Consider the following 24,754-nt stretch of genomic DNA (forward strand, 5'->3'; position numbering starts at 1 on the left):
TCCTCTTCCTATGACTCCAAAACCTAACAGGCTCTGAAAACAGAAAATGTTATCAAACGTTGGGTACCAAAACTCATTCAGAGGCAAAGCCTGAACTGAAATAAGACCCTTTAAAAACCTTCATGTTTTTCCCCCTTGTGAAGACTCATGTGTTACTCCAGAGGTGGTACTAGGTACTAGGTACTAGGTACTAGGTTCCCCCTTGTGAATACTCATGTGTTACTCCAGAGGTGGTACTAGGTTTAACTAGGGGTACTCGGCAGACTCTGCTGGGTGTTAGGTAACATCTGGCGTGAACATCTTACTACTTTCCTAAAATTTGAAAGTGTAAATTCCAAAATACATCTGGCCGCAGTGGTTTCAGAAGAGGACTCACGGGCCTGCCACATCCACTGTCTAGAATAGTGTAGGTACCTGGTAAACACGCGTTGAAGTGAAGCTTGACTAACACGAGGTACTTAGAAATGGGAAGCTCCTCTGAAGCCAGGCCTTAGGAGCTTGAGGCCTCAGGGGATCAAGTCAGTGAATCAGCCCTGAGAAGCAAGAACTGTTTCCTTAATTGTCCCTCAGAGCAGTAATCACTGCTCTTCCGTCAGCCTAATAAATCTGGGGAATGTGAAGTGTTAGTCTGTCAGTTAAAGTTGTTCCTCTTGGTGTCCTGGAAGGGGCTTTTTGTGTGATTCATGTATTTTTTATGTTGTCTCTGTATCTTATCACTGTGTATCTTTTTGTTTTTCTTGCAACATGCTTGTAAGGTGTCACGTCAGCTTTTTTAATACCGGTGATTTAATTGCAAAAGCACACATAAACAGTTTGGGAGGTATGAAAAGAAATCCACAAGTCACACGGGAAAACAGCCACCAAGCCAGCACTCAGGCTGGAATTCATCCGCTGTGCAGAACGGATTGGCTGCCAGTGGGTCAAACTGTGTATCCTGAAATTGAGTGAAAAAGACGTTTGATACAAGAAACATTTGTTTCGTACCAAAGATACAGTGGGAAATAGCAAGGCAGATCCAATACGGGCTTCACGCTCACAGAGCTTAATAGGGAAAGCAAGACATTTATATGAAAGAAATAGAGTACAAGGCAGAACATGCCAGAGGGTGGGCAGCCCGGGAGCTTGGGGGAGGGGTGGGGTCGCCCTGGCAGAATTAGGCCAGTGGAGAGGACGGACTTGTGGAATACAAGGAGGGGGAAGCCCCAGCTCTCAGGAAGCTCTGTGTTTAGTCGTAGAGATGCATAAACAGATAAATTACCGTGGAGAGTGGTGAATCATCAGTCCTGGGAGGGTGAGCAGGAGCTGACCTTCAGGCTGGGTCTTGAGGAACACGGGGTTTGCCCCCAAGGGCAGGGCTGGGTCTAGGGATGCTTCCAGGCAGAGGGAATGGTAAGATGCTGATGTGACACCAGCGTGACTTTTTATGCTGCATTGTCCTTGCAGGTGAATCAAACAGCCCTCCTGGAACGATTCAGGGTGGGAAGGGTCTGCAGGGTAAGAGTCAGTTTAGAACCATCGCTCCAAAACTTGCACCCCGAGTCCTGGCGCCCAGAGTGGTCCCGGGCCCGGCGCCCTCCCTCTCTGACCACGCGCATCCAGGCCCCTCCCTCGGCTCGAAGGCCCTGGGGATGCCCCCCCAGAATTACGCGCTGATGCAGGTGGCCGGCCAGGAAGGGACCTTCTCTCTCGTCGCTCTGCCACACGTCACCTCGGCTCAGCCACTCCAGAAACCCAGACTGCCTCTGCCCAAGAACCTGAAGCTGCCCATCCCCCGGTACCAACGCCCAGGACATAGCAAAGGAGCCAGAAAGAAACCGGGGTGCAGCTCCTCCGACAGGGGCTGTAGCCAAGCTCCCGCCCAAACCCAAGCGGCCACTCCCCTGCCTGAGCATCCCGAGGCCCCGCACAAGCCCAGCCCACCCAAGCCAGCGCTGGCACCCGGCCAGGCCCCGGCCTCGCTGACCAGTGGGGGTGGCCGTGGAGACCCTGGGCCCCCAGGGACCAGCGACCACGGAGGTCGGGACCCTCCCGCCGCCCCAGCGCTGTCCACACTGGAGGAGCCCTCTGCCGAGCGGGGCCTCCCGAAGAGTTCAGGGAGAGCAGGCGTTGCAGGCAAGAAGCCCTCCAGGAAGCCTGCTGTTGCCAGGGGAGAACTTAGAAAACAGGTCGACCCTGCCAGGGCCACGACCCATTTGTCGCCAGGCGTTATTGGAAACGCGGTTCAGGTGGTCCCTTCCATCCCCAGAGGTAAACTGCCCATCCTGCCCTACTCAAGAGCGAGGGCGTCGCAAGTTTACAAAGGCGGAGCAGCTGTGAACGTTGCGCATGTTTCTCTCCCTGGGCTCAGGGCAGCCGGTGATAAGACCTGGTCCATCCCGGAGGGCTTCTGTTCGGCCCCCCAGGTGGCCGACAGGGCACCTGCCCCACAGGCGTCGTGGCAGAGCCCCTGCGACAGGGCCTACTGTCCGGCCACCAAAGCCGACCTCAACCACAAAACAAAACCGAACGGCGGGGCAGCCAAGAGAAGAGGAAGAAAACGGAAGGTCCCGGATGAACTTCTGACATTTCAGGGTAAAAGGAGGAAATGTGTCAGTAATAAGTGTAAAGATGGCAAAGAAAGAGCCAAAGCCGAGCCCCAGGAATCCAGGGACCAGAAACCTGGGGCTGTGAAAAAATACCGCAGCATCATGCCCAAACCTGTCCTGGTCCTGCCGGCCCTGGCTGCCCTGGCCTCGCCCGCGGCCACGCTACAGCCCCCGGCGCCCGGCAGCCGGGAGCACGCGTTGTTCAATGACTCCCTCGCCGCCCCCAAGCATCTGGGCTGCAGGCAGGACGACGGCCCCTCCCCGAAGCCCGGCTCGGCCTTTAGAAATGGGTTCCCCGGCCTCAAGAAGCCTTCGCACGGATGCCACGTGTGCGAGCACGCCTTCCAGCCCAAGCAGCACCTCCGCGAGCGCGCCAACACGCACAGCGACAGCCGGCCCTACAGCTGCCGGCTCTGCCGCAAAGCCTACGTGCGGCCGGGCAGCCTGAGCGCACACGTGCGGCTGCATCACGGCGACTCCCGGCCCAGGAGGCTCGTGTGCTGCGAATTCTGCGCGAAGGTGTTCGGCCACGTCAGAGTCTACTTCGGCCACCTGAAAGAGGTGCACGGGGTGGCCGTCAGCACCGAGCCCTCCCCCTGCGAGCCGCAGCCGCAGCCGGGGGACTTGCTGAGGACCAGGGAGCAGACTGCCCGAGGGATGGAGGGACCGGTGGACAGGTGAGTGTGGGGATGCTTCGGATTTGAGGTCAGGGCCAGATTCCACATGCGGCAAGGTGGGTTTGGAAGACCCTCCCCCAGGTTAAGATTTCATAAGGGAGCTGCCACCTCTTCCCCCTGTTCTGTGAAGAGTGGCCGCATTCCTCTCTGGTCTCTGATCATTAGTGATTTTTGATGACTCCGCCTTCTACGAGCCAGGACACAGAGGTCCCTTTGAGGGACGTTGGGGACAGTTGGGCAAGAGATTAATTTTGCATCTGAAATATGAAAGAGTAACTTAGTGTCTATAGTTCTGGTGCTTCCGAGAAGTAATGTTCTCCAAACTCTTGGCCACAGAATGTATACCCAAAGAGCACCATTTAGCCCAGAACACGGCGTGGCAGGTGGCGCGGCCTCAGCGCGGCTCTGCCGCACGGACCAGCCCCCGGGTGCGGGCCCGAGGCACAGCACTTGCCCTGTTTCCCCGTCAGGCCGGGTTTGCCGTCTCCTGTGTCCTTGTCTGTTCAGCGCTGCTTCCCAGCACCGTAAACGAGCCAGCTGAGTAATCTGAAAGACTGCCAGGCGGGTCTGAGAGTTGGAGTAAACCAGGGAAACGCCCTGGTCTGTCCACCTTGCTCTAGGTGATGGGGCGGAGGTTGCGCTGAAGGGAATGCTCGTCAGCACCGTGAAACTTCACCATTTTCCAGCACTTTAGATCCTCGGCCCCTGACCGTTCCCAGTTGTCCTAATGGTTCTAAATCCTTTCTGTTCAATTTCAGCTTGGCCTGTCATATTCATTAAAAATAAGTTACGCCTGTCTTGTTTCCTCCCGGCCTTTCTGGGGGTTTCTCTGTGTCTCTGTAGGCATTTCTGCCCCTTTTCCTGAGGTACATAGCGGCCTCCCCAAAGAAACCTCACTTCTTAATTGTTGAACGGAGTCCATGCTGAGTTTTAGCTAAGGTGTCCAGCCTGCACTGGGTGCTCAGGGAGAAGGAGGGCCCGGGGGGCGGGGGGACAGTCGCCTCAGCTGGACCCAGCGAGTTCCTGCCGCTCTCCTGGTGCTCACGTCTGTTGCCATGGTAACCAAAGAACAGGTGGCTCCCGGGGGAGCCTCCTTCCGGAGTGGACCCTGCGGGCGTGGGAAGTGTGAGGCCCCAGGCAGCACTGACCTTGGCCTTCACCGTGGCCTCTGCCTCCCACGCGCTCTCTGCTGCCCCTCCTTCGGCCCCTCCTCGGTGAGTGTGTCTGAGATCCCCGAAGGCCAGGAGCTGTAAGGAGAAGTTCCGCTGGTATTCTTCCATGAGATCTGATACAGACTCTTTCCCCCCTTTCCAGGGAGACCAAGTCCAGCCTGGAAGAAGACCTCCTTCTAAACCAGGCTGATGAGGTCAAATTCCAGATCAGATGTGGCCGCTGTCAGATCACTGCCCAGTCTTTTGCTGAAATCAAGTTCCACCTGCTTTACGTTCATGGAGAGGAAATCCAGGGCCAGTTGCAAGAGGAGCTCTCACCCTCCCCAGGAAGCAGGGGAGCTCAGGGAGAACTGGTTCAACAGGCTGCTCCTTTCTGGAAACATCCTGAGAGAAGAAAGCAGCTTAAGCACCGTCCCTTGGACGGGGAGCTCTGTGCAGTCCCCAGACTGAAAAAGCAACTCTACCTCCGTCATCAGAGTGAGGTGGAGACACTTGCGAAACGTGAAGGAGCCCAGCCAGGACCCAGTGAGCCCGGAGGACACCCCCAGGGCCCCGAGGCTCCCGGCCCCGACGCTGCCCTCTCCCCGCCCCGGCCTGGCTTTCGCTGCGTCCTTTGTGCACAGATGCTGGGAAGGAAGGAAGAGCTGCTCCTGCATTGGGAAGAGCGCCACAAGTGCGAGGACCCTCTGAAACTCTGGACGGTTCTCAGCACGCTCTCCAGCCAGGGAGTCATCGAACCTTCCAGCGAGACCGGAAAATGAGACAGGGAGCCGGGGGGTAAGGGGAGGTTTTCTCTCCGCTTCCTCTGTTCCATGGTGGTGCTTAATACCAAAAATCAAGCAGGTTAGGATCAGCTTTAATGAGCACAGGGAGTTTTGTACAGTTTTATTTTATTATGAAATATACATGTATGGGGCTTCCCTGGTGGCGCAGTGGTTGAGAGTCCGCCTGTCGATGCAGGGGGCGCAGGTTTGTGCCCTGGTCCGGGAGGATCCCACATGCCGCGGAGCGGCTGGGCCCGTGAGCCATGGCCGCTGAGCCTGCGCGTCCGGAGCCTGTGCTCCGCAACAGGAGAGGCCACGGCAGTGAGAGGCCCGCGTACCGCAAAAGAAACAAACAAACAAACAAACATATATATATACACACACACATATATATGTACATATGCCCTTGATGCATATTTTTCTAACATAATGCAGTTTTATTTTAAAATTCTATGTCCTGTTAGTATCTGAGACTTTATTTCAGATTCAATAAAAAGATAAATTTGCAGATTGAAATGTAGAGTATTATAGGCTATTCTTCAAGCACGGTTTTTAGTAAAAACACGTGTTCGAGTTATTTCCTGTCTGTGTGCGTGTATGTGTCCTTCTGTTCACATGTTTTCTGTTTAAGTAGGTCGACAAATGTGGTAAATGTCCAGGTGACAAAATCATTTCTGTCTCAACCCTGGCCTATTGTTGATCTTTATCAGATTCTCTAGTTTGTTTGAATATGCCGTAGAGCAGCACCTTGAACAAGGTTCTCATCTGTCATAACTGGAAGTCCGTGTTTTCAGGACTTTGATTTTTTTTAATTCATTTTCTTAAGTGCACATCCGTTGAAGCTTAGGTGCTATAAGTCTGATACCTGTAGTGTTCCCGTCAAAGTCATCAGCCATTTCTTAGTACTTCAGCTAATAGAAAAACCACTTTTTTGTTAAAAAGTTATTTTCAAAAAGTCTTTTGAGTCAGAAAATTTACAACCTGGAGAGTGAACTGGGTAGTTCAGCCCAGATGTCAGGTGTCTCAGCGGCCTTTCCTCTTCCCCAGTAACTTCAGAGGGCTGTCACTGGCTGATCAATTTTAGATGCAACTGTGCCTTTCAAGCCCGGGTCCTCTTTGAAAGTCAGGAGTAAATGATTGCCTGTTAAATTCTTGGGAAATTACCTCGAATCAGAAATGTTGCCATTTGAAGTTTCTGGCCGTCCTGGCTGCAAAATCGTTCTCTCGGAATGCGGGAGTCTGAACACTTCAAGCCACTGGGATCCCGGGCTTTGGTTGAAAGCGCCGTGCACGTGGCCAGCCCTGTTCCTGAAGCTGGGCCCGGGCATCGTCATAACATTTTTCTGTGTTAAAGGAAGTTACCTAAACGGAGGAAGACCTAAGTTCTAACTGATGAGCTAGCGGGTCTTAAATCATCTTTCTGAATGTCTCGTTTTAAAACCAAGTGTTCATAAGTACAATTTGGTTCAAATAGCGCAAAAAAAGGAAAACTCAATCCTTGGCTTTTTTGCAAATAGTTTTATAAATTTGAGAATAAGAAGGTGGGATAGAAATCTCGGAAAGATTCTGCTGTGGTTCATCAATCGATCACACTGCACCCAATCTCAGAGAGATACTATCAGACCTCCACTGTGTGAATATTTTTAGAACTCGGCTAGTCACGGGACAGCTTTACCATTCAGCGCAGCATCTAGTTTGTTTTGGGAAGAGTGGTCTCGGAGACACTAACAAATGAGAGCTACCACGAATGCTACTTGAGTTCAAACCATGAAACTTGACTTAAACTCTAAAGTGCTTCTTAGACCCCTCTGTCTTCAGATGCTAAGCAGTATTTCTGAAATACTGGCCAAGAAGGCCTCGGGCAGAGGAGCGGGTCCGGTTGGAGACAAAGGTGTGGGGGGCAGAGTGCATCCACCCCGCACGTAGAGGAGAGTCCAAAGTCCCCGAGGTTGCGAGGACTCTCGCCTGTGGCCCATGTTTAATCCCATATTCTTGCAGTGAGAACAAGACAGCAAGGGCTCAGGTAGCCTCTGGAAAGAAATAGAGGGTTAGGATGGGCCAAGAGCAAAGCTGGGGAGATGCAGTTGGCTCTTCACGAAGCGCTCTGCCTGGGTCCCCTTCTCAGGACGCTCCCTGCGTTTCTCCAGGAGCAGCCCAGTGCCACCTAGGTCAGGGAGTTTCTGGTCCTTAATGACGACGCTTCTTCAGTGGGAATGCTGCAAAAAGGGACTCCGACTGGGGAGGTGGATAAAAGGGAATCGTTCAGCTAAAGAACTTCGGGAACAGCTCAAGTTGATTCCCCGGGGGGTCTTGCTTGCCAATCCTTCCGTGGGCGCAGACGTCCCAGCCTACGTAGGTGACCCACAGGCAGTGACGTGTACAAGGAGGTGCTGTGAGGCTTACTGCCCGTGAGTTGCCTTTCGAGGCCCCATTCTCCCACCGGTAAGATGGGAGCCGTGACACCCCCCCACCAAAGCATCTGTCGTGAATGGTCGATGCCACACAAATAGAGCGTGGGGCACACTTGGGCCACGGAGTAACTGGGGGCTGTTATTTATTATACCTTTGGGCAGACTTGCAAGAAGAGGTATGTGGTGCCGTAGAAGGGTAACTTAAAACAGCTCAGGTCGGCCTCACGTCCAGAATTCAAGGATAAAACCTCTGCGGAGAACCACAGACATTTGCATCTTTGCATAAAAAGTGTATTTTAATTTTTAAATAAACTGGGGTTGGGATCACATGGAGGTTTGGCGTCTACTTAGTCAATACAGGAGGTAAACTTCACTAGATGATCTCTGTTCTCAGTTCCACTGTGGGCCACGAATCCCTCCCCGGGGCTGCCCTCCGCGGCCTCTGCTGGCCCTGGTCACAGCGCCCGCCCCAGTGTCCTGAACCTCACAGTGGGCTTGTCTGTTTCCCACACTGGACCATAAGCCTTTTGAGGGCAGGGACTGTGTCTTTGCTCAGCACATAGCCCCAGAGGATCCAGCCCCTGACAAGGAACAGTGTACAATATTTGTTGAAAAAATAGATACGTGAGCAAAAAACACATAAAATTGTCCCTTTCCCTTTCTATGAGTAAATCCAGCTTCAGGAGCTCCCCACCTTAGAGCTAGGAAGGCACGGAGGCAGATTTGGTCTTAAATGCAGCACGTCCATTTCACTGCATGTCTTTTGCTTCTTGGCAAGTTGTCCCAGAGCCAGAAAAATGAGGGGTTTTTTTGGGTTTTTTTTTCTTTTTCTTTTGGCCCTAAATTATTTCTGAAAGTTACAGCATTTTAGATTTGTATTGTTTCATTAGCTGTCACTTTTATTCACGACCCCTTTCGTTTCTCTCTCTTTCTCTGGACCTCTTCCTGCTGGAGCTTGACCGTTCCTCTCCTATGGAAAGTTGTCTGTCCATCAGCACGCCATAAATAATCCAACCTGCGTGCATTCCACTGTCTTCCCTGGCTCCATGCTCCTTCCCACCCCCCAGCTGCCCTGCTCCAGTTTTCTGTGGCCCCAGTGACATGATCGTTGGCAATAAATGCTCAGCTCCATTTATTTACTGGAATTCTCAGATCTGGACCAGTTTGCTCCATTCAAGCTGCTGACGTGTTTTGTTAGGTACACATTGTGTAGAATCTCCCCTTTGTGCTGAGCTCGGAGGAAAGGGCCACGGTAAGGATGAACTGGGATTTAACAGGTATTTAGCTTCAACTTTATATGGACTTGCCTAACGTCAGGCAGTCAGCAGCTTATCTGGACTTGGGGTCCAATACATATCTGAACCATATTCACCTCTCCAGGGATGCTCCTTTTGGAGGTGAAATGTTTATTGTATCTCCTGTTTGGTCATGGTCATGGTTATCCCCATAATAAAACTATAACCGTGGTTTTGCAAGCATATTTTAAACTTGTGTTTAGGATGTTAGCTAAGTAGTACATCACATCTTCCGTGCTCAGAAGTGTGAGAATGTTTCAATGTGTTGTCTTAACCCTAGGAGAAAATCCAGGGTCTACTGAAGGAGACCAAATGTGACACTTGTTCTGATTTTGATGTGAAGCTAAACAGGTTTGGGATTTTTTTTTTTTTTCAGTGAAACTTGCTCACATGTTCAAAATTGCCCACCACGCCTTGGTCAGCTTAGCCATAAAGAATTCACCTGTAATAGGATGGCAGTACTTGCCTCTTTCAGTACATTCCACAAACAAAACTGCAAGTGGTTAGCATCACAATAGATCATGTTTTGATAAATCAGCCACTAAGTGCTACTCAAAAAAATGAAAGATTTTACCTTCTGTCATTAAGTAGGAATTTAATCTCCAGTCAGGTGTGGCAAAGAGACCGCCCACCAGGTGTTCTAAGGGCATTTGCAGAAACAGCCATGAACTTGATCTGATTGTCGCCTGAGTTGTCATGCAGACCTTACCACAAAAATCTGGCCCCGGAGGAGATCCAGGGGCTCAAACATACGAGCTGCAGGACCCTCCCTAAGCTCTGGCTATTTCCGGAAGTCATTGCTAAGTGTGTGCTCTTATGAAACTAATACACTGCCTTTCCCCAGTCTCATCCAAATTAAAGCACAGTGAAATTGTTCCTAAGACATTCATTGAACCAAGCCTTTTTGACAATGGTCACAACTGAGGAAAGTTGAAATATCCAGGAAGACTTAAGTCCTTTGAATGGTGTTTATTCTTTCTTGAAGTGAAGGGTGGGTAGGGCCAGCACGAGGGCAGCAGTGCCACGTCAAGACACGGCATGAGGAACTTTCCGATGATGAAAGGAAAGGCCCAGTGGGGTGCCGTAGGGTAGTGGCGAGCCTGGGTCTAGGGTCCAGGCAGCAGAATGGGATTAATAGTTTGGTACCACCTCCATGGAACAAGCCAAATGTGACAATTTCTATCAAAATCTTTTTAAAATGCACAGACGTTTTGACCCAGGAACTCCACTTCCAGGAATCTGGCCTGTAGATATTACTGCACGAGTTCACAGACAGATGTGGACAAAGAAGGGCGCCTGCCATATCAGGAAACAAAGGATGTTGCAGCCGTCAAGCTGTCAGCCACTGCAGCCGCCCCAGACTGTGCACCCAGAGCGGATTCGGGACGGAGACACCCAGGATGCCGGCCCCAGATAGCTAAGGTGCATATCAAAGGCATCATTTCAGTGAGCCCAGACCCTTGCGTCTTCCCATACACAGAAAATTGCTAAATTCATTAATTTGAGATGTCTGGTTTTCTTTAATTAACAGTCATCATTCGATGTTCTGATGACCTGAGTTTTTTTTGCAAAAACTCCTATATATCCTGGCTTCTCCCTTCCGGTCCCTCCAAGCGATCTGAGAGCCTCTCTCCCGGGCCTAAGTGCTTAGTATGTCCACCAACTAAAACGTAATTCTCAACTTCAGGGTTGTGGGTTTTTTTCAGTCGACACATATGTGAGGATGTTCAATGCAGCATTGTTTATAAGACTGAACACAAATTCAAGTATCCGTCAGAGCCGGTTTAAAGAAGCTTCAGTGCTCCAGGGGACGGAATACCGTGCTGCAGGAGAAGAGATGGGAGTTGCACCTCATGTGCTGAAATCTGTACTGTGTGCAGGAAGCAAGATGCAGAGCACGTACGGTGTGCTGTCATGTGAAAAAGGAGGAAGGAAGGGTGGGCGAGAAGGGGTCGATGTGTGCTTGTAATATGCATAGGAGTTTTCCCGGAAGGGGGCTTCAGGAAAGGGGTACCAGGAGATGGCAAAGCGGGACACTTACTTTTGCGTTATTGGAATGTTTGGCTGCATTTTATTTATTGTTTTTGGGTTGCAAAATGTCTTCACCGGATTAAGCAGTAGCTGGGCTGCCGTCGTTCGGGAAGGCCTCGGCAACGCTGTGAAGGAAGGAGAAGTCGTCTGACCCCTTGAGCTTGAGCCCCTGCTGCCTGACAGTTCCGCACCACAGCCCACAGGTACAAAAGTTTCATTTCGTAAAAATAATACAGTCTACATAATCATGCACTTTGCATCTTGAATGTTCTAATTTCTCCTTTTAATTCTGGCTCCCTCGCACTAAATTCATCTCATGACCCACCAATGAGGCCCCAATCTGAACTAGACTGCTACAGCCGTCAGACTTGTCACCCTCCCTGTCCCTCTGTGGCCTCCCTGGGCTGTCTGTCAACCCAGGCCCTCCAGTCCCTGCCGTCAGGGCCTGAAGGAGCACCGCCTCTCTCCCCAGATTTGCATTTTATAGGCCTTCTGAAGGGTGGCCTCAAGCCAAAGGGATGACTAATGCTGGCAAGTTCTGAAGCCCTGTGGCCCTAAGAAGGCCTTCTGGTGCCTCAGTGATGCCCTGGGGGGCTCCTGAGTGCCCTTTGGAAAAGAGTGAAGGTCCCTTAGGAACCCAGAGGCATCGCCACCTGGCCCAGGCTCACCCTGAAAAGCTCTTCCAAAGTTTCAGTTGACCAGAGTTACTGACTCTGGGTTTGGGCTGGGTTTGAAAGCGTCTCTCATTTCTCATCCTAATTCAAATAAAATGGTGCAGCAGAAATCTGGTCCTCCGAAGAAGATGCAGATTCTGACGGCATTGGAACCTACTGGAACCAACAGCCTTCCTCTCCCCTCTGCCCTCTCCTCCTCTCCTCGCCTGTGCTAAGAAGCCCACATCGGGCCAGGTTTTCTGAGGATGTGGGTGTGACCCCCTCCTCCTCGTCCTCCTGGCCTCACTGTCCTGTCAAATGTTCTGCCGTTTTGCCAGGCCTGCGGTATAACTGGGTCACTAGGGTAGAACGTGGCCGAAGAAAGGGCCACTTAGACTCCAAAACGATCTGTATCCTTCCCCCATCTCCAGGGAGGGAGGCTGAAACTAGACCAAGTCTCTCACGGATGCGAACAAACTCCCACCCCTCCCATGTCCAATACCCGGTGCTGCCGTGAACACAAAGTCTGTCTGTCACGCAGCTGTCGCTTGGCCCAGAGCACTCAAAGTTAACACCTAGTTAATCACATTCTCCTGTGTGTATTCCTCGGAGGGCCCTCTCTCGCAATTTTCATGTGTTGGCTTAAATAAAATCTGTCTGGTTCCCCTTTTCATAGCAGCTTAAATCTGTCCCAAGTTGCCCGAAAAAGTGTTTATGGAACTACTCACGGGTCCTCCAGGGAGATTTCCCAATCAACACACAGGCGTGAGTGCCCAGCTCATGTGGAGACCCACACCCTAGCCCACTTGGGGCCCCCCGGCTGGAAAGCCGGCCCAGCACAGAGCACCACTGGTCTGAGAAGATCCTCCGCACTTCCGGTCACATGGGGTTACCCAGGAGATGCTGTTGCCCAGCTGTACTTTTCCGTTTGCACATAGACGGGAGCATAGGACTCTTTCATTGACAGTAAGAGGCAGTAGGAGAGAAGGAAATTGGCTGTGATCGGATGTTTTCATTTTGCTTTGATTTTCATCAGTGCCCTGAAAACACTATTTCAAACATCTTCATCATCTCATACGGAAAATAATAACCTCAGTGGTATTTGTTAACTCTGAGGGCCCTTATTATTGAAGAGGGCAATCTTATGCCAGTTTCACAAAGGACTCGTGCTTTTCTGGGGCCAGTGGGATTCACTGGGGATTTCAGTCCACTCACAACTGGGAAAATTTCCCCATCATAAAATCCATTGCCAAAATGGACCCCAATTGGCCTCCTGGTTGACAATCCCAGAAGGGAAAGTTCTGGGCTCCAAAATGAAGCGATTTGCTCAAGAGTTGAGACAGTAGCAGGAAATCATGCTGTCTTGACCCAAGGTTTGCTCTCTGCTGAGGATAACGGAGAGTTTGGGGCTGCAGGGCCATCAGTGTCACAAGTAATCCATTCAGAAATAGCGAAAGGCCTTCTACTATTAACAAGGAAGTTAAAACAGTTTCAGCCGGACTTAAGCATACTTGGGCATTAATAGTCTTTTAACTTAGTGGGAAAAAACCACTGCGACTTAGTACCAACTAAGTGAAGCTGATGGAGGGGGAAGATGAAAGAGCTACTTCTCCTGAAGTGGGCGTGTTTGACCAAATTTCAGGAAAACAGCCTAATGGCTCTCCTTCTACGCCTTGTGGCTGAAGGTGTGATTTGCGTGGACCACATCAGTCTCAGGTAGAGTGAATCGGCTCGCAGCGCTGTGAGGTTGGCATTAAACCTTTCACACCTGGGCCTTCCCCGGCGGTCCAGTGGTTAAGACGCCGCGCTTCCAGTGCAGGGGGTGCGGGTTCAATCCCCGGTCGGGGGGCTTGGATCCCGCATGCAGTATGGCATGGCCAAAAAAATAAAAACTAAACCTTTCACAGCGGGCAGCCCTACGGTCCAAATTGCAGCCAGTCTAGCTGAGAGCGGCCCGTTTCCTAAGTGCAGCCTGGCACGGGTGCCCGTACAGCCGGCAGCAAGCTTATCCCAATATTTTGTCACATTCAACAACATCCTCGAGAAAATGGCCTAAATGGACATTCTTTTAGAAGACCAGAAAAATAAGATCAACAACCACTGAAAAGTCCGTGGAATCTGAAGCATGTAGCAAATCGCCCCCCGGACCCCATGGGCTGTATTATTTCCCCCTTTTAAACCAATATTTATCATATAACCGCGGTTTTACAGCCAAGCCATCCTGAACATGTCCCGTCCAGGGAACACGGGTGGAAATGACCCCCCCCCCCCCCCCCCCCCCCCCCCCCCGCTTCCCGCTCTGAGACCCGGGCCTTGGAGCTGAGCCCCTCCCGCCCCCAGCCCGGCTCTCTCCCCTGCAGGGCGGGGCTGCCTCCCCCGCCCCGCCCCCAGGCTCTGTTCTGCTGGCCCCACCTCTCCATCCCTGCGCCCGTGGTCCATGTGGCCACTCACGTGGTCACTCGCGGTGGGCCCGTTCCCGCGGAGGTCGCGGGAGGCTTCCTCTGCTTCCTCCTCAGACGGGGACACGCTTTTTTACGGGGCCCCGAACTGGGAGGCAGCCCTCCATTTCTCCCAGTGAGCACTTATTCTTTGTTTAGTCTCCCTTTCTGCCCACCCTTGAGTCAAGCCTGGGGGAAGGCGCTGGGAGCCAACCCAGAAGCCCCCCAGCGGGCTCTGCTCCCGCCTTCATGACTTCTGGGTGGGCCCTCTGCACCCGCAGCTGCGGCCTGGGGGGTCGCCAACAGCGGAGTCCGCCCCTTGGCAGGCTCGCCCTCACCCCGCCTCCCAAGCCCACCCCCAGTGCGGGGCGGGGGGGGGGGGGGGGGGGGAGGAACCGGACACCCCGAGGGCCTGGCAGCAGCTGCTCCCGTCCCGTTCCAAAGCCCGCTTCTACCGCCTTGGCTTGGGATTCACGCAGATGGGCGTGGAGTGGAGTCCCGTCTTCCTGGGTGAGTTTGTTGACTGAAAAAAAAAAAGCACAGCCTGAAAGTTGCCAGTTCAGGAGTCTTACTGAGGACTCTAGCCTGGGGATCAGCCTCTGAGATCGCTCTGAGGGACTGTTCCAAAGAGGATAAGGGAGGATATATAGGAGGTTTTGCTGGAAAAAAAAAAAAAAAATGTAGTCCAACATCAAAAGATGACTGTTAATCACAAGGACAGACATCTGAGGTTAGTGATTTGAGTGCTTTTCTGTGTATGGGAAGAGGCAAGAGTCTGGGCTCATTGAAATGATTCCTTTCGTAGCATCTTCCTAGGGCCAGCATCTGACCTTCACCCTCCTGAGTGCCCCCACCAGGGAGCAGCTGCAGTAGCTGATAGCTTGGGGGTGGGCAGCATTCACTGTTTACCGAAAAGGCAGACAACATTCTTTGTCCGGAAGTTCTCACCTCCCCAAGGAAGGCTAAAATCCTCAACTGTCAAACCTACCTTTCTAGCCCAAGAAGCACAGTTCGCTGGGTTTTGTGAACCAATGCTATCAAGTGATATACACAAAGTGCAAGCGACAAGGTACCACAGGCACAGAACATATGCACAACGCAGGTTTTCAGGACGTTGAATGAAGAGAGAGGGGGCTGAAGAATGAGACTTCAAAGGAAGCATTCAACCCGCACCTTCCCAGGGTGAAGTGGGGACGGGTGGTTTCCAGAATACATGCCCAGATGGGCATTTGAGTGGTGTCCTCTCACTGGATCACCTGCTCTGGTCCTAGGGGCATCGGAGGGCCACTTCTGGTAAATGAAAAGCAGGCATGTGGAGACTCTGATGAATGTCTTCATTGGAATCGTACTGCTGTGGAGGTCGAGGAAACCCGCGGAAGATTCTGGTTTCCTAAGTAAGCTGTGCTTCTCAAGTTCAAGGTGCTGTTTCTTTCATGAAACTTGATTAGCAACTAATTAAACGGAGGAAGGACTGTCCACAGCACAGGTGACCAACAGGGTTCCCGCTGCAGACAGGTCGAAGCAATTGAATGTGTGAAGCACGCTGTTTGTGTGTTTCCGGGGCTGTGAAAGTGATGGCCTGGCTAAGCAACAAAGAACACAACCCTTGAACACCATGGCCAAGGCCCACCCTTCCATAAAACATGTGCTCTCTTCGCCGAAGCAGGGAGCATCACCAACTCAAAAAGCAAGCCCAGGACCGGTTTCTTCTGAGGTGGGGAGCAGAGTACGGCCCACCGACAATGGCCGATTGTGATTTATTAGTGGAGGGAAATTCGGAATTGAACTTCACCGTTGGGATTTACTTGCATTTGAAAGCAATGCAGTTAGCGATCCATCTTTCAACACTGAAAGTACTTTGTCCACTTTTCTATCCTTCTGATGAATTAAGGGCTTATGAAAGGTGAGGGGTGGAAAACATTAGCAGCTGAAGCTCTTAGTGGATCTCCTTGCCAGTTCAGGCTGGATGGAAAAACACAGGGGCCAATTTTACATTGTTTCCCCACCAATTCCCATCAGCCGTGAACTATGATGCTTTCCTACGTCTGCAGTGAGTGGATAATAAGAGTTCCCGGTCCGGTCCTCCGGTTCTCCAAGCTGTTTTGAACGAGGTCTGCTAATTGAATTCAGTTGTTTGCAGTTTTAAATGTTCCGTATTTTCCACAGAGCAAGAATGTATTAAACTCATTTCATCTGTCATCCAAGAAGAATTGGAGCCTGCATTTTTATTACCAACTGATTCGCGTTCACCTTCATCCTCGAATTTTTTTCTGAAATGTTTACGATGTAATTAAAAACAATCAAGTCAAATTATCTATTTGAATTGGTCCCTTTGGGGGAAGATGAAGGAGCAGGAAAGGTGCCTGCGATGACATCATTTTGCATCGTTGCCTTCTCACGCAGAAATACATCATGTGATCTGGTCACCGAGAGCATTCTGTAATGTCACTGCTGATTTAGCAATTACAGAATATTGTAATTAAACGTTCAGATGCTCTCGTACATTTTCCCATTAACAAATGATCCTGGAACTTGATTCATTTCAGCGTTTAGAAAGGTCCTGGATTTGGTAATGTTGCTTCCTGCCACGCACACCTCCAGGGAAAACTATGATCTGAATCCTGAAGTCGGACCCAATTAAACTCTTGCATCTTCCCCACTGCGGCCGTAAGACGAACCACTTTTTCAATCATGGCTCAGACAGGCTTGTCAGGTTTCTAAGGCTCCGCATGCCTACTGCCAGCCTCGAAAAAGCATTCCCTGGGAACGGTCTCATAATAGGGAAGAAAAATGATAAATCCACAAAGGCAGGAGCCACAATGCACGATGCTGGGCACAGCGCTGACTAAACATCGGGGCAGCTGGACCTGGTTAGGAGCCCGGCTGCTGGCACAAGAGTTTGCTGCTTTGCTGGGCATAAAGAGGTAGGTAGCTGAGACATCATAGAGCAGAAAATGAAACTTCTGTATTGAAACATCAGAAGAGGAGAAAGGCTTACAACCCAATTTGCCTTGGGGCTGACTAATTACAGGGGCAAATCCTTAGATAAGATGTCACATAGGAAATTAGCAAAGCAGGAGCCATCGATCATGTCTCCTTAATTTTAAAGTTAGTTTTAACGATTCCCCAGACAATGGACAGAAATCACGTTCATGACTTGAGTTTCTCCTCCAGAGAGTTGAATGTTGGGTAACGTTGCTCCATCTGACTTTTCCCCTGGCTTTGGTATTAAATAAACAAACACCACCACAACGAAAACCTCCGGCTAATTAAGATCAAGCAAATGAGTTGTCAAAAGAAAACTACCTTCTCTTCCTGGGAGGATGGTTGCCAGTCTGTTTTGCTTTGGAGGATTTAGACAGCTCTGCCCTGCTGGGCATTAAATACAAACCTCAGATTTGCCGCAAAGAATGTTGTCTTTAAGAAGGAGATTGGGGAATTCGCTGGCAGTCCAGTGGTTAGGACTCCGCGCTTTCACTGCCGAGGGTGCGGGTTCAATCCCTGGTCAGGGAATTAAGATCCCACCAGCTGCAGGCGGCCGGAAAAAAAAAAAAAAAAAAAAAAAGATGTTTTTTGCATTTTCCTCTCTGACCTAAAGCAGGAGGTCTCTGGCGTGTCATATAGATGCCAACCTCTTTTATCACTCTTAATTTATAAAGCCATGGGACATTAGGTTCACGGGGTCAGAGGCGAGGACCAGGGCACCAGGCCATCGTGATGAGGCCTGCGGGACCCTGAGCCCCTCACCAGTGCTGACACCCAGCGCCTGCACCCGTGGAGTTGCTTCATCAGTATCAGCTCTGCTTAGCCTGCCCCTTCTCTTTTCTCCCGCCGCCCATGCATTAGCACATCTTTAAGACGGGTCCAAATCCTTCTATGCATTTCCCCGAAGTTCAGCAAAGAGTGGTAGTTTTTTAAATGTGATCTGAGCACTAATTAGCTAATGCTTTCTCACTCATGCTGGTTCATTATTAGCCAAGCAGAGCACGGCAGCCCATCCTTCGTGTTCAGAGCCATGTTACATTTGATGTCACAATCCTTCTCAAGGCGCTCGCCTCCCAGGTAGCCTCCAGCACCAGCACCCTGGGGTCAGAAGGGAGGTGGCCGCAGGTGTTCCGCGCTGAGCAGAGCCAGCCTGGACGGGTCTGGAGCTGGACAGGCCGTGCTGTCCTCCCCCATGTCTGAGCTATGGTGTAGGAACATTCCAGAGTGTCCGCCAGCCGTGCACTGGGGTCTGAAGAGAGACTGCAGCAGCACCCAACAGCCCGGGGCAGGACACAGACCCTTACCCATCCACCAGGAGGGCACGGCTGGGGCATGCGGGAAAGGGAGTCGGGAGAGGCCCCGAGGGCCAGCTGGGCTGCCCGAGGCATGTGCGGAAGCTTCGCTTCTGCAGATTTTGTTCCCGGACTGGATGTTTGCAGCACCTCCAAACGGGAAGCGGCTCAGGCCACCCCACAGCCTGGAGAGCTAGGTGGACCCAACACCTGAGGCTCTCGTTAAGCCCGCCCCAGTCAGCTCCTGACCTGCCAGCCACGGGTGCCATGGGGCAGAGGCTCTTCGGGCGCCATGGGCGGGGGAGAGTTAGATGGAAGGGGTCAGAGGGTGTGGAAGAGGAAGAAAGGGGGTGGAGAAGCTGAGGGTCTCCAGCGGAAAGGGTTAGGAAGGCCTGAAGGAAAAGGCTGGTTTGGAAGGAGGCCAGCACAGAAGGACCCTTCAAAGCCCGAGGGGCTGGTCCAGGCCAGGTCGCAGGACCCAGTCTCCTGCAGCTCCTAGGCCTGCAGGGATAGCCAAGGCGAGCTCTGCCGGACTCAACGCTGTTTTCTGGAATGAGGGGTGCTTGAGCTAAGCCCGGTCTCCATCTTAGTGCTTCGGGGAAAATCCCATTAGAACTTCTGAAGCGCAGTGGGATTTGTGGCTGGAGAGGGCTGGGTCCATGGGGGTTGATCTGTTTGGTGCACCTGCACCTCCCCCCTCCCCAGCCAGCCGCCAGCCAGCCCCTGCTGAAAAGCCCTGAGCTGGGCTGAAACGCGCCTTGCTGGAGACGGCGGCGGAGGTAAAACAGGATTTAAAGCGGTGCATTTTACCGGGCAACCTTATCTGGCTTAACTGCTCTGCGTTTTCAGCTGTGTGTGGATGTGAAGGGTAATTACCATCGCATGTTACCTGAGATTACAAGGTTGTGTTCCAACTAATGACACCACGAGAACCAAGCGGTTGTTAATATTTAATCAGTCTGTGGGCTTAACAATTGGGTCAATGAGGTATGTAATTACGTAATTATAAAAGACATTTCAGATAGGAAGGGCTGGTACTGGTATTAATACCAAAGGTGAGAGCTGGTAGAAATACCCCACCGGGTCGTTTCAGAAATATCACCAAAGAAGGACCTTCGAGGGGAGGGTATCCCTTAGAAAACGATGAGCACAGATTGAAGATCGTTTCCAGCACGTGGACTTCTTCTCTTCTTTCAGGCCCCCATATGGAACATCAGGCCAGATGTTTTACTGACGTCACAGATAACTATCACTGCAGTATTTAAATGGACCCCAAGAGAAAAGCTCCAGAATTTTCTGAATTGCATTCTAAAGGTGAGCGATGTTTAGTGGCTATAGGTGCTGGTGGATTTTTGCTTCTTTGTTTATTTTTTATTTTTGGTTGGCATTCAGGAGAGACTGACCAAAAATCGGGCAGTGAAGCCCCGTGCCACCTTCCTGGGGCTGCAGCTCCCCACCCTGGGTGGCACCTGTCTGCTAAGGGAGCAGCCCACATTGTCTCTGCTGGGAGATGCTGCTGGCATCCCTGTGCTCTACCTGGGGTTCCAGTTTCTCTCTGGTGCTCGTGGCTCCTCAGTGGAAAATGCCATTTCTAACCGGGGGGCTGGGGGGCGGGGGGATGGGGGGATGGGGGGATGGGGGCAGGCAGCCAATCAGCTGAGTGTCCCTGCTCCATGGCCTGTGCCTGCAAAACATGGCTGAGAGCCCGTTAAAGGCACCCGGCAGATGGGAGCGCCCGGACTGGAGCTGCCATCGGCCAGGACAATGGCCGTCGGAGATAGGAATCCGAGTGTGTGTGTGTGTAATTTATTGTGGGAAAATCCGTATCCCTCGAGAGCCATTTGTCAACGCTGCCAACAAGCCCTCTTCCCTCGCTCCACTCCTGCATCGTTTCAGGGATCACCTGGACGCACCTGTGCCGGGGCGCAGAGGTGCGTTGCAGCTCAGGACACCCATCCCATCCCCCCACCTGGCAGCCCAGCCTCCGCCCCCTCCTCCAGGTCTTGGGGCCCCCAGCCTGTGCCTTCCCTTCTTCCTGGGCTGCGGGAAGGATGGTTCCAGAAGCCGCTTTTGCACCCTGCCTGTGTAGCAGTGTCTGTCGGCACGTTCCAGCGCTGGCTGGGAGCAGGACCCTCCTGGCGCCCCGGTCTCCACGGAGGGTGACACTGCAGTTCCGGGAGATGCGTGATGATGCGGAGGTCGGAGGCCGCCCTCTGTGGAGGCCTTCCCCAGCCTCTCTAGAGAGAGGGCCCATCTCCCCTTGCCCTTGTGAAGCTGAATGGCCCGTCGGAAAACCGCGGGCCCAGGCGCCAGACAGACGTGGGTTTGGATGCTGGCCTACGCCGCACTGTCAGCGTGAACCAGGGGGTGACTCTCCGTCCCACGCCTTCACGTCCCCCTCCGAAGAATGGGCCGATTCCGCTTCAGTCAGAGGCTTGTGGGCAGTAAGGGGAAGCCCAGCCCTGGGGCAAATACTCTGGAGACTTGGGTTTTCTTCCCCTCAGGCTGCCTTGGGTTACTTATCGGTGCCACTGGCGGCGGTGAGTCCCTCAAAGCAAAGGAGGGGTGACTACTTATCACACCTCTTCCAAACGGCCAGTTCGGGCATCACTTAAGGGACTGGCATCCTTTGCCCGTGGCCAGAAACCACGGTGTCCCTCTGCAGCGAGCTTCCCGAAGCTCAGCGTTTGCACCAGACAGGATGCCAGCGAGGAAGCGGGGAAGGTGGGGGGCAGGGTTGGCTAACCCAGCCAGAAAGTTCATGCAGCTGCCGCCAGATGCCCAAGTGATGATGTCACCAAGGCGCCATCGCTGGTCCCCTCCGGCTTGCTGGCTTTATTCTCCAAACAGACCTGCACGTGGGGCTGGCACGGGCCGGGCCTTAGAGCTCACGGCTGCACAGAGCAGCCTCTCCGCTCGGCCAGCAGTGTCCAGGGGAGGACCTGGGGCCTGGCCGCGGGCCTGGGCTGTGTGCTGTCCCTACTCAAGCCCCGGTCACCTGCCCGCTCTGGGTCTGGGACAGGGCGCCGTGAGTAGAGAGCCGCCCGCTCTGTGGAGAGAGGGCTCGCCAAGGAAGGCGTGCTGGACACAGATGTCCATCCCAGTAACCGCATTGCCCAGGCTCCCTCTTGTGTCCATGCCTCTTGCAGACGAGCGGGTTGCTTCATCCTATTGCCCAACCAGAGAGAAAGCGGGAGACGCCAGTGGGAAGGCCCTGGGTGGGGTTCGGAGGGCGGGGGGAAGAGGCCCTGATTCCATGAATCTCTTTTTATGAGCGTGGCCACAGCTGTGGCGTCTCTGATTCTCCGGGGGCCCCCGGGGTGGGACTGACAGCCTCTGCCTGGAGACAAGGCCGGGCTGCGGGGACCGGGGAGCGGGGGTGAGCCTGAGACGCCTCTGCTCCCCGGGCCCGGCTCCAGCCTGAACGGGGCCCGTCAGTCTGGTCCTTTATCTCCGATTGAAATATTTATCGGGCTGTTTCAAAGGCCACCGCGGCTCCGGCGATCTTTCCCAGCACCCTTCCGTGGGGCCGGAATCTGTCATCATGGAGCCTCGTGCTGGGCGGGGCCGCAGTGGGGCTGGGTGCTGCCTCTGAAGGGCAGCCAGGCCACTGACCCACCCAGAGGAATGAGGTCTCAAGTTCAAGGGCAACGTGCACTCTCCCTCTGCCCCTCCATCCTCACCCTCCCTCGTGTTCTGCCCTGCAGCTGGCAGCTGAATCATCCCGTGGAGGGGGCCAAACCGGGAGGGAAGGGAAGCGGGGCGCAGGGGGCTCTCGGGAACTGGGTGCGTGCTGCAGGACAGCAGAGGAGGGCTTCCTGGGGGAGGTGATGTAGACTGGGAGCCTGGAGAAGGGAAGGCGTGCAGGGAGGACGTGATGCTGACCGTGGGTGCCGGCAGGTGTGGGGGGCACTGGCGGGGGGCACTGGGGCTGGCGGGCTGGACTGCGCGCCCTCGTCTCTGTGGCAGTGGGCACCCCGGGGGTTTCCAGACGCAGAGTCTCTGGGCTTTTCATCTTCTGGAGCCTCGGCTGTGTTGAGGATGGACCGTCAAGGGCGGGGAGAGCCCCTGGGAGGCCGCGAACTCGGGGGCCTGGACGGAGGGAGGGAAGTAGGGCCACTCCCTTCTTCCATCAAGGCCAACGTGCCCGGGCGCGCACCTGTGCTGGGGGCTGAGCCCGGACGAGACAGGTGGGCTTCCCACCCTCAGAGGCACCCCACCCCGCCCCGGAGCCACCCACCCCAACTTCCTGCGGAAACGAGTGAACTAACTGTGTGAAGTGTCCGCGCGCAGCCCTTTGCGGCTCCAGACTGGCCGGCCCAGGCTGGAGGGCGGATGGTGGGTCTAGGGGGCCGCAGGCAGGCGGGGTGCGGGGAGGGACGGGGGCGGCCTGGGGGCCACTTCCCAGGGTCCCGCTTCGGGGAGCTGAATGGGTGGGGATGCCAGCCACGCGGGGATGGTGCCAGGGGCTGAGGGCTGCGGACAGGCAGGCGAGATGGACTCCCACAGGACGAGGCTGAGGTGCCCGAGGACTGCCCGCGTGGCGACGTCCTCCTCCCTGCGCCTTCTCTTTCCTCCCTGTGCCCCGCCTCCGCGCTGTCAGTGCCCCCCGGAAGGGCTCGGGGAGCCTGGCGGGTGTCTGCGCTCCAGCTTGGGGGCCGCGCGCACAAGGATGCTGGGGCTGACGCGGCTGGACCAGCCCCGGCCCAGGGAAGCCACGCTTGAACCCCTGAGAGGTGAACAGGGCGGGTGGCTGGCGAGGGCCATCCTGGAGGCAGAGCAGGGAGAGCCCAGGCGGCACGCGCGCCCCCAGCCCAGCTCGGTTCCGAGCCTCCGAGCCACCAGGGCGGCACAGCAGGTGCCAGACACCGGCTCAGCTGCATCGAACACGTGCTCAGCCAAAGAGGTAAATCGTTCCAAGGATGCTGCCTCGTACTTCTCAGAAGGTAGGGCGCTGGAGCAATCGCAGTGCTGCCTCGTTTTGCCTGGGCTCTGTAGCTCATTTACTTCTTCCTTCGGATAATATTCCATTGAAACGTGCACCGTGGCAACCCCTGCACCGTTTATGCTCCTTTGGACTCTTTTCAGGTGGCAACTTGCCCCATAACAGGGCGGGGACGAAGGGAAGAGCTTAGACAGGGAACGGACTGGAATAGCCCACGTCAGCTGGGAGCTCACTGCAGGGGAGCCTCCGGCCATGGACGGAGCCTGAAGGACGGAGCCGTCTCCAGCCTTCCGGGGGGACTTGATTCCACAGCCCGAGGCCTCTCCCAAGCTGGTCCCCACCTGCCCCGCCCCCTTCCTCGCCTCTCTGCCTCCCCCTTCCCCCTTTCCCATGTCACTGTGCCCATCGTCTTCCCTCCTTCCGTCTTCTTTACAGACGTTTGGACCAAAGCTGATGGTGGCAGCACCTCCTACTCCCCCGTTGACTGCAGCCTGTGTCCTTACCTCCACGTGACGACGCCCTTGGCCTAGATTCCCTCTAGATTTCTCCCAACCCGTAGCTGCAGCTCCCGCCTCTTCACCAGACCCAGTACCACCCCTAGCTCTCAAAAGAAGTTCTACAGGTAAACTTTCCCAAGAATTCTAGAAACAGTAAATCCCTAGTCCCCCAAAGAATCGAGGAAACTTTCTTCAGGTCTTTGGTGGGAAATTTTCACTGCCGTAGTCAAATCATTCACTGGCTTCTCATCTCTCTCCTCATGCTAGAAAGTTAGTGCCAAGAAAGCAGTGCGTTTGTTCTGCTTCACTTCTGTGTCCCTGGGGCCTGGCAGGCGCCTGGCATGAGGCAGAGCCTAACACCATCTGCTGAGGGACAGAGGAACCTCATCTTGACTTGGGTCAGGTTCAACAGCCTCATACATTTGAGACCACGCCACCCGTCTGAGATGTGGCCCTCCACACAAAAGGCAGCGGTACGATGCTGCCTCTGAACTTGGGTGAACGTGAGAGAATCAGAGGGAAGCCGTCCCCTTAACTTCCCATAACAAACAAAGAGACTTTGCTCGTTAACTCGGGCCATCCATTATCGGTGTCGCCGTCCCGCTCTCCTAGGCAGATAAAATGCACTTGGCAGACAGGGACGGGCGTCTGCAGAACATCTGCAGACCTTCCAGCAGGAGTTAATAAGCCACGCTAATCAGGTTAGTTCTGGGCCTTTTGCTTTAAAAGCATCCTCCTGCTTTCAGCGTAGAAGACCCCGCACAGGAGGCACGCCCATCTGGGAATCCCTCTCGAAATTCTCCAGGAGTTGGTTAACGATAAACACAGCTACAGCGAGCAACGGTTCAAGGGATGGTTTCTCCGTCGCATGTGTTATTGGGTTGAACGTTTCTGCTCTGGCTTCTTGGAGTTTGTTCCTAAAAAGTATCCCCAAATATGTTGATGGAGGCAAGACTCTGAATAAAAAGAGGTCAATCCAAAGCGGCATTTAATCAGAATCGGTCGCTTT

The 24,754-nt window shown here is 53.5% G+C and overlaps 1 protein-coding gene across 1 annotated transcript in view; it reads left to right on the top strand.

The window, feature by feature from the left end:
* Nucleotides 1–6,058, top strand: part of ZNF438 (zinc finger protein 438) — a 170,932-nt gene extending 164,874 nt beyond the window's left edge. Inside the window, exons 7-8 of the mRNA XM_079915229.1 lie at nucleotides 1,444–3,262; nucleotides 4,577–6,058. Coding sequence (XP_079771355.1) covers nucleotides 1,444–3,262; nucleotides 4,577–5,195 — 2,438 coding nt within the window. The 3' untranslated portion in view covers nucleotides 5,196–6,058. The remainder of the gene's footprint in view (nucleotides 1–1,443; nucleotides 3,263–4,576) is intronic.
* The last annotated feature ends 18,696 nt before the right edge of the window (nucleotides 6,059–24,754 follow it).

Source organism: Stenella coeruleoalba (genome assembly GCF_951394435.1).
Source record: "Stenella coeruleoalba genome assembly, chromosome: 2".
NCBI classification, from domain to species: domain Eukaryota; kingdom Metazoa; phylum Chordata; class Mammalia; order Artiodactyla; family Delphinidae; genus Stenella; species Stenella coeruleoalba.